The sequence below is a fragment of the Cryptomeria japonica genome, chromosome 4 (genome assembly GCF_030272615.1).
Source record: "Cryptomeria japonica chromosome 4, Sugi_1.0, whole genome shotgun sequence".
Classification (NCBI taxonomy): Eukaryota; Viridiplantae; Streptophyta; class Pinopsida; order Cupressales; family Cupressaceae; genus Cryptomeria; species Cryptomeria japonica.
Window position 1 is genome coordinate 45753169 of NC_081408.1, and position 10442 is coordinate 45763610.

The window sequence follows — 10442 nt, forward strand, 5'->3', positions numbered from 1 at the left end:
TAATTAGGGTTTAGGTGTCATGATCTTGTCCATTGATTCACTTTCAATCTGGACCTTTCATTGTAATTGGGGATGCTATTTATACCCCCATTTTTCATTTCATAATAGTGTAATAGAGAAAAGAGTGAATAGTGTAATAGTCAGTAGTTGATAGAAGAGAGATTAGAGTTAGAAGCAATTTTATTTTGTAGCAAGATTGAGTTTGAAGAGAGAAATTCAAGCAATTGTTGTATATGATGATTTGGAAATCAATAAAATATTGAAGTTATGGTGTTTTGTTGCAACTTTCTTAAGTTATCTTCATGGTTGTTTGATTTACTTGAATTGTGCTCAATCAAAGTAGCTGGTTAATTTGAAGGACATAGTGTGAGACTGGATCTTTGGTAGGATTCGTAATCCAAACCACTAGCTTCTTGCTGATTGTAGGAACGCCTTGCGTGGTCGACTGGAAAATACTTTGAATCCCCTAATCTTCAATCATTATTGTGTCTTGGATATGTACCTTCGTGGTAGTGCCCATGACCTTTGATGCATTGAATATCATTTTATTACCTTAGAAGATCGCACTAATTTCAATTGAGTTGTTATCTTATGGCAAAATTGAAGTTGGTTGAATCTTGCCAAGTCTTGTCCATACTAAGTCATTCTTAGGGTTAGACTAGATTAGACCTCTTTCAAACCCTACTCTTTTGTTATTTTTGAAAAGTTTCTTAAGTTTAGTAAAATCTTGAACTTTCGGAATACGTAAGGCCCCTTGGAGGAAACAGCAAATCACATCATACCACTAAAAGCTTGTCCACACGTAGAGACCCTACTAAAAGAACCTTGGAGTCTACCTAACTGATCCTTCGTGCAGATCTTCAGCAGTTAGAGACTATTTTCTCAAGAGAGGATAAGATGCCTATTGGTATTTTATTCTGTGTATGATGGTGTACAAAATACACGTCAACACAGTGCTAAGCCAAAATTTCTGCAACATGATTGGCTGCATGTACACTGTAATAAATGATTTCACTGAAGCTTTTGTACAATTAATGCTTCTTGAAGAAACTGTTGCAATCTCTGATGAAAATCCATAACACGACTTAAGCCTGAGATTTGTCTAATTCATTAACAACTAGAAATTTTATTTGAAAGAACAAATTTAGAAACCATAGATGTTGATTTCTATGTTTAGTGTGTTATACGATCATACCTAGGATTGCACAGTAATTTTATTCAAGCAATCTGAAATAAACTACTGATATGCAACAGAGAATTCAGATTCATTTCAAATTTTAAAATGGAATAAACTAGTATGGATCTGGGAAACTTAAACTAGAAATTAAAAGACGAAGGAGAGAGGATGCATCCTGGATTGTTACAAAGCTAATATGAACCCAAGAAGCCAGATGAATGTTGGTAGCAGAAGCTTGCAAAACTGGGAAATTAGAGGATGTTTCGGGGTACCAGCATTGGCTTCATAAATTCAAGGGGGACACCTGTGCTGACAGGATGCTTTTGAAGGAAGGGACACTGAAATAGGACACTTGTGCTGGATCTGGATGCTCCTACCCCGCATGGGCACCTAAATGGGTAACCTGCACTGAACTATGGTGCTTCTGCCCTTTGTGCGGCACCAGCATTGGGCACATACATTCAAGGGGGACACCTGTGCTGACAGGGTGCTTTTGAAGGAATGGGACAGTGAAATAGGACACTTGCGCTGGATTTGGATGCTTCTGCCCCACACAGGCACCTAGACAGGTAAACTGCACTGAACTTTTGTGCTTCTGCCCTTTGTGGGATGCCTGGTAGGACTCCTGTGCAGAACTGGGTGCTTCTGCCCTGCAGTTTTTGGAAAAACTCTAGTGCAGGACACCTTTGATTTTCCAACACTAGCATCTGGCTGCTTGATCACTGTATTTTGCCTTGGATTAAGATATAAAATTTGCTGTACTAGCTCGGAATCTCTGGGAATCTTAAACCTCACTCTTCTGAATGGAGGACAAGAGACAAAGTGGTAGCTGTATTGGAAACTACTTTAGTGAGTCCCCTAGATGGTATCTTCCAACCTTAACATAGCTATTTCGAGAATATGTTTTCTGATGCTCTAATGTACAATAGTGATGTGGTTGGAACAGAAAACGATATTATAATATAAATCTGTAAGAGTCAAGGTAAGCTAGACTGGGGTGTGAGTGGTGTGGAAGGAGTGATTTGTGATGATTGACAGTGGACTATTTGGGAAGGGATCAAAGGATGTGCATGCAGATAAGGCAGAGTATAGCATCTTAGGAAACAAATTTTGATAGATTAGGAGTGATATGAAAGCAAACACATATGAAAATGGAAGGAAATGCCTACAATGTGAAGGCTGCAAGAGTAGAAGACTTGTTGGATGATGTCTTTATGCACAGATTTGCAAGATTTTCAATGTACGAGCTCCAAGTTGTAGCATGGATATTGCATAAGAAAACTTATCATTGAGAGAAATAATGCCCAAAAACTTCTGTCACCTGACATTTCTTTTCACTTAGCATGGAAAACTTGATAAATTGTTTTATTTGTATTCTCGGGGCAAAGTTACTGTTGGAGGTGTTTTAAAATGGTTTTAGAGTTAGGTTAAAATTTATTGTTAAAATCTTACAATTTCTAGACTATCCTAAACACCTGTCTAGATGTTGACGTGTCTAGGATACGCTTGTTTTCCTATTCAAGTGTATGTTTGGGTTTTTGACTTGATATTTCTAGGATAGGTTTGAGGGACAAGGTAAGGTTTAAAGTAATGGGAAGTCAATTCATTGTTTTGGGAAAAGGCTTAGGAAGTGGCAAATGGACCCTAGAACACACTTAGGAGAGTCGTCACTAACATGAGGACAAAGGTGTAAGTTGGAGATTGTAAAGCGTGCAATCTCCAACCATACAGTATTGTTAAAATTTGAGCTTGTAATTTGGTTGATACTACTCGGTTACATGATGAACATTCAGCATTATGTAGTTGAGACATTTAATGGAGAGCTCTGACTACAAAAAAAGCACTCTGTAAATAATTTCACTATCTTAACGAATTCTTCTTGCTTAGTTTTTTATTTTATTTTTAATATAGTATTAGAGCCCAATAACTTTCTAGGTGGAGCCAAGAGCACAAGAATCTGAGTGGTGTATTGTTTATATCATGGAAGAATGATGCTCGTCATTATTCATGGCATAGAAAAATGGAAGCTTGATTATAAAGCTCGGATTTCTGCCATTTCCAGAAAACCCAACAAAAGATGCTTGAATGTGGATAATATATTTGAAATCCATAGTTACAAGACTTGGACTCAACAAAGACTCGGCAAGGTGAATTTTGACTTAGACTGAGACTCGGTGCCTAGACTAGCAAATTGAAAAAGCCTCAAAATATAGAGTTTTTTAAGGACTTAAATCTATTATCATACACCCTTCAATAAATAAACTTTAAAGACACAATAAAGTTATAAACTAATAAAATAGATGCCACTCTGATCACACACTCAAGTATACATTGATGACACGAGTATAGAAGAGAATTTTTACTGAAGGAAACTACATTTTTAAATATTTAAATATTTTCAAGTGATTTAGGTGTACAAAACTCATTATGATATCTGTGACATCAAAAACAAAAATCATAATATGGAGTCATGAACTATGGTAGAAAGGAGCTTGTATCCCTCAGCCCAACATTACTAGCTCCATATGGAGTCATGTGTTTGTATTTCAAACAAGTCTGCAAATTTTGCTGCAGCCTTAGGAGTTACTTAGGATGAGGTTTGTCTTAGCAAAATAGAATTATATATGTAATTTAATTACTATGGGAAAAATTCAAAAGAATTGAAAAATGTTCTTCCTTCCATCCAACATGGCCCACAAAGATTTTTATATTTTTGTTTTCTAAAACTAGAGCAAGGATTTGGGGGTAGTGCCCCTAGTGGGGGTCAAGGGGCAACGCTCCCAGCAGGGTTAAGGAGGAGCCTTGAGACTACATAGATTATCATGGCGAATCCCATTTTTCATTATTTTATCGCTTTTAACATTCTGCAAATCCACCAACACCTTTGAAAAATGGTTGGCTTTCATGCTTCTACATTTAAACATCTAAACATTTTAATTTTTTATGTTTTTCTTTTTTCCTACTTTCATAGACTTTTTCCAAGTCTTTCTGTTTTGGACTTGCCAGGTACTTGGGTCACGAATCCCTGGGCCTCAGTTTGGTCTTTTTGGCTCAGGAGTCGTGGAGCTTGGATGAGTCCCCTTAAGTCTTTTAACTATGCATAAACCCTTGCTCTTTTAACATTTGAAGGAAGCTAAAAATTTACCATTGAAGAATGATGAGAAAAAATTTCGCGGAGGGACACAAAACAGATTCAGCAGCACTCAGAAAGCAGCACAAGATTGAATTGATATGGCTGAGTCATCTCAGTCAGTATGCTTTGATGGTTTGATTGTAATACTTGTAGGGATACGGATCATAAATGTGATAGTAGAAATATTCAAAGACGAAATCTCTAGCAGATTGATGTAGAATCCTAATGCCTAAAATACTGAAGGTACCATTTACTATAGTCTAATGTTTCAATTTATAGCATACACTCTGTTTGAAGGAGTAATAAGAAATTTACTGTGTCAAAGGTCATCCTGTCCATGCCCTAGTTTGGGAATGTTTCAGACATTTATGATATACATTGGTGTTTGCATTCATGACTGTTTAAGATGCCCATAATTTACAGTCATATTAGTTTTTTGGAGTTGTGAACACAGCTAAGAGTTGCAGAAAGTATCATACTAGAAGCAGTGACAAAATAGAGCCCTCTCTACTTTTTAATTCCAAAGATTTTACACGCTGTAGAAGCTAAGCATTTGCAGACTGAAAAATATCAAAATCTTTGCAAATTCTTTCCCCCTTTTATAGAGTATCCGATATAGAGAACTGCAGAGATGTCCAGGCAAGTCAAATATGCAGTTATGACACAATTCATAGAAGCATCCAAAAAGTTTCTTAGAAACATTCTGTAAAGCTCTTTATTGGAACACTGAAAACTGTTTACAGAAGACACAAAAAGGCATTGTGTATTTCACTCATGGTTGCAGGAACAATTGTATGGCAAGATAGGATGATAGTGAAGATAGCAGCAATTAATTCTGGTGAATTTTATTTCAGCACTAGCCTCATGCAGATTTAAGAAGCTGAGGAACTAATTTTTATTTATTTTTGGGTGGTGGAATTTAAATTCTTCAGAAGATCTTTTTATATTTAATAGAAAATTCAAGTTTATAATTGTGTTAGTAAAGCAAAAGCACATCTATAGAAATGGATGCAAATGTAACCAATGGAAAGAATTAATGGATTTAAGTTTTTAACTCGGACGCACCTGACATGTAAAAAATCCTGTATTGAGCTACAAGCATGTGCCCCTTGTTTATGAATGTTTAGGGATTCTGGGACAGACAAAGCATGCCCTTTCCATCCCAATTAAACAAAGACATTTGGGGATGCCCTCCTTTTTTGTATATATTTTCGGGAGATTAGGCTGTTCTTCACCATCGTTATGCTTTATGGAGTTCTACTTCTCTGTCTCCCCTTTGTTCCTCTTCTATTGCCATTTCTTTGCTGTACAATGCTTTATTGGTTCTTCATATAGCATTTGTACTTCCAATGAATGAGTCATGATACAAATTAGCTATGTTTTGTTTTCTTTAGGTTGAAACTGTAACCTAGTCCATACCCTTCTCACTTGATATCAGTCATGTGAAGAATTTTGAAAATTTTAAAAATGTCTACTCAATGTAAATTATGCAGATTTGGCATCGTCATGACAGGAATAACCAATCTTTTCCTCACTGCTTCTGGTTCTATCGAACTAGTCAATGGTGTTCATGCTTTTGTGATGTTCATGATTTGTATTGATTTTCCATGTGTAGTTGAATTGATATAAGCCTTTTTGAGTTTTCTTTAACATTTCACAATTTTCATCAATTTATCAATTATCAGCTGTTCTCTGTATTACAATTTTGTGCAAACAATATGTATATATTATACAGAGCACGGCTGATAACTGATAATTCAATGTCAATATATAAATAATGGAATGTGTGTGTGTGTGCATGCACGCACACAAGTGTGGTTCTTGTACAGTGAAACTGGACCATACTGAACTTCGGGAAAAATCAGTGAACTGCTGAACCCCAAACCCGGACATTGTATCTGGGCAGTACCCAATATACATATGAAATGGCCAAACCTGGCCATATCACATGTGGGGAAAATGATCAGCAAACTGCCAATCCCTGAACCTGAATCTGAACTGGCAACATAGGATCCAGGCAGTCTTGAAAACCTGGAGCTAACTGCACTCATATTTGCATCTGTATCCTCACAGCTTAGGTGAAAATGCTAAAATCTGTATTTATTCGAGTGTAATAAATGAAACGGAATGTACATCTGATGAATTAGATGAATGACAAATCAAAGTCGGTAGGGCCAAATCTATGATTGGTTTATGGATGTTAGACAAAAAAATTGTAAGCTCTATATTTCAATTTTCAACTAATCTTCAAATTGAATTTAAAAAGGAAATAATAAAAATATTTGGGACAAATGCAAAATGTAAAAACTACTCTAATGAAGCGGATCAGGTTAAACGTGGAAAATAATGTCATGAGAGGGCACATAAACACATTAACCTGACAAACAAAACATTTTTGTAGAGGTAAGTGTTTAATTGAGGAGGACGATGCAGGAGCATGCTGTTTAAGAGTCTAGCTCTGATATACATAAACCTATTTTGAACTTTGAACATTGTCAGTTATAAAGTTCAGAAAACACAACATGAGCATTCTCTTCAGAGAAGAAGTGTTGAAATGGTTAGCTAGTTCAGATCATATTTTAATGTTGCCTTGTGGCAATTAAAATATTATGTTATTATAATAAGGTTAAGTGATTTATGTCTATAGGGCTGGGCCCAAAAGGAAACGTGTCACAACTTGCAAGTTATGTAGGCCCCAAATTGGGCGCCAAAAAGTGCAAATTAAAATATGTAAAATAAAGGAAATTTGGTTAAAGCTGACTTGGGAAAACTTGAACATGAATCTTGTATATAAACAAGATTCATTCTACACAACAAGCATCATCTTCATCAAGTGCCATTAGCCTTATGCAAATTCAGTCAGCGAACTTGGAGGTAGAGAGCGATCCATATCTTCATGCTGCTGCAAGTCTATCTGATCCTTGAGCGAATCCATTGGACAACTTGCTGGGCAAGGTGGTGCTCTATACTTCAGTGATCTCCTTCTTCAAGTGGTGTTGATATTCTGCTCTCTTTGACGACATACTACAGCTTCATATATACTAGGTTCAGTCTGCCTTAGATTGGCACTCAATCAGATATGTAATCTGATTCATGTAATCTGCTTATGAATAAAGGAACTGATCTGAATCTTTGATGCTGTGTTTTTTCCTCTAAGAGGGAGGTTTTACCAGGGTGCTTTTGTCTTGTGTTGTGTGCTTTTATTATTATTTCTGCTTATTCTCAGTCTGTTTATAATTTAAGTAACTAGATTACCATCTGATTGCCTAAAATCAACAAGAAGCATTTGGGTGCTGACAAGACCAAGGTAGGAGAACAGAACCTCTTGTAAAAAACTTAAAAGGAAGGCAAAAATAGATGATATAACTTATTACTTTTGTACGTAATCAGGCTATTCAAATTGGAGTTGCATGGTCAAATTAGTTGATCTGCTTAAAAGGAAAGAGATAAGTGAAATAAAAGACAAGATAATGGACAAAAACATGTATGTGGAAGGTGTCACTTCAAGACTAGAGAAGAGGGTGAGGAAAGCGAACAAGTGTCATGTCATCATTACTTCTAGCTTCTAGGTACATCTGTTGTTTGACTAGATATGCACAGTTGTCTTGGTGAGCAGGATTCAATCTCTGGCAACAGTTACCTTATGGGGCATCGTTATGATGTCTAAGTGCATCATGTTATTTCACTTACCCATATATGGAGGTCCTCTGTATGGTGATACCCTAGCTAGATCCAGCTTGAAGGAGTGTCGGAGCTTGTATAAAGTTTCAACATTCATATGGAAATTCAGAATGACGATAAAAAATTTGAGGCTGAAGACTTTTGGACTAAATTGATATCTGAGGTGGGTATGTTGTGTTAGATGATTGTAGAGACATAAACACTCACACAATGATGAGTAAATACAAAACAAAACGGTGATATAACAAAAAAAATGAATACTTATCAAAAAAGATATAAGAAACCAAAACACATCTGTATACTGGCTATTATTGATCATATTGATATTAATAATATACTCTCATTCTGACTCAATCTTTTCTTTGCATGTGAGAGATGATAAGCTTCTGCATTCTTCTTTTAGAAATGCACCATTTTATTGTTCATAAATTGTAAATCTTGATTCAGTTTCTTATTTTCCTTAATAATAATTTTTGTCAGTAGTTCAAGAAGCTGATTTCCCAGGAATGCATTTTGCATTTTAATAGTTCATTGGAGAATTTTTAAACTTGTTTTAAGAGGTCTGCTTTAGAAGAATATTCATCAAATCTCTCATGAATGATTACTGCTAGTAATTCCAAGAGTTTCTGAATGTCACCTTGGGGACTATAATTTGATGGATTTTTGAAAGCGTTTACAACAATATTTTAGGAAAATAGCAGTCTAATGTCTTTACAAATCCTGATAATGTTCGGAAGGTGGGTTTATTCCTCTCTAATCCTTCCTTTGTGTACTTGAATATGAGATGTTTCTGGTTGTAAGATATGTTGATTTGGCAGGTTTACTTTAGCGGACTATCACTCAAAACTTTCTACCCTGTTTATGAATATAAAGAATAATATGGATACCAAATCTTGCGAATTGCAATAACATACCGTATATACTATAAACTGAAGCATCTGATATGTTTTTATCCACTAGATTTTTATGAAATCTGGACGGTAGATTCAGGTAAGTCCTTGAAATCGTCATAAGCATGCATTCAAAATGTCTTTAGTAAATATTTTCTAGTTTGCAAGTATTTTTGTGTGAAATTTGTTGTGAACAACAACAGCTAGCTGATTGAGTTGTTGGTTTTTGGTATTTTGCAGAACAGGGATATTAAACGACTATTTTTTTCAGCTTTTTATCATGTGGATGATTCTCATCTTGCATACAACATGCTCTCCTTGCTGTGGAAGGGAGTTCAATTAGAAAGGATGATGGGAAGCACAGAATTTGCTTCGGCTGTTGTTGTGCTACTTGGTATGTCACATGGGATAGAGGTAATCCTTGCAAAGATGCTCGCAACATTCTTCGATTACCCACATTACTATTTCTCTGAATGTTCAGTTGGATTTTCAGCCGTGCTGTTTGCTTTGAAAGTTATTCTCAGTTCAGACTCCCCGGGTTACACCAACGTGTATGGACTGATTGTTCCAGCACGACATGCTGCATGGACAGAGTTACTACTCATACAAATGTTTGTTCCTGGTGTCTCTTTCCTTGGCCATCTTAGTGGTATCATTTCAGGACTTCTCTACCTCTGGTCCAGAAGATTCTTCTCTCGTAGTAATCCTTTTACTCCAATGCTGAGGAAATTTACTTGGTTTGTGGGTTTGCCCTACAGACTAGTTCAAGGTTACTTAAATCGTTACAGAAGGCATACTTATGGTCGTGGAACTGTGGGTGGTAGAAGTGTACCGCGTTCAATTGGAAATAGTAGAGCTGAAAATGTCAATGCAGTTTGGCGCTGCCCAGCTTGTACTTTTGACAACAATATACATTTAGAAGTGTGTGAAATTTGTGCTACAAGACGAGGAAATACTGATGTCAGTCCTTCGGCTCCACCATTGTCACAAACAGAAACCAGAATCAGCTCTCATGACTTGTCTTTAGAGGAATTACGAAGACGACGACTTGAGCGTTTCAGTAGATGACAACTAATGACTATTTTTCAAGATTGTAGTCTTTCTTATGTTGTAATTAACAATAGAATATGTATCAAGTAATATCGATCCCATTCTTTTTGAATTAAGATCAAATACTTTTTAAAGTGAGTTTGCACTTACATAATTCACAGTGGTTTGATTTTTTATGATGCTTCTAGATAATTAGATTTTGTTTGCTTTTTCTCTGATGATTACCATGGCTTGATGGAACTAGCTTGCTGTGGTTATACTGATACTTGACTTCTCATTAGTAGGTGTTATGCCCTCGAAGAGGTTGTGCACACCCCCAATTTCTTTCTGGGACTGTTGAGGAACTTAATCCAATGCTTGACCTTTCAGTTGTTCCTAAGGTTCACTGGATTAGGGATGACCAGGGTGGCAAACCAAGCGAGGGAGAAACCATTTTTGCAGCTTGAGATGAAATAACAGCAGAAGGAATGTTAACGATCTCTTGGACGTATACTATGGAAATGGCATGATA

At 36.2% G+C, this 10442-nt stretch overlaps 1 protein-coding gene across 1 annotated transcript in view; it reads left to right on the forward strand.

Moving 5' to 3' along the window:
• LOC131056801 (rhomboid-like protein 14, mitochondrial) overlaps positions 1-10069 on the forward strand; it is a 36114-nt gene extending 26045 nt beyond the window's left edge. The window contains exon 2 of the mRNA XM_057991075.2: positions 9122-10069. Coding sequence (XP_057847058.2) covers positions 9122-9949 — 828 coding nt within the window. The 3' untranslated portion in view covers positions 9950-10069. The remainder of the gene's footprint in view (positions 1-9121) is intronic.
• Positions 10070-10442: the final 373 nt, after the last annotated feature.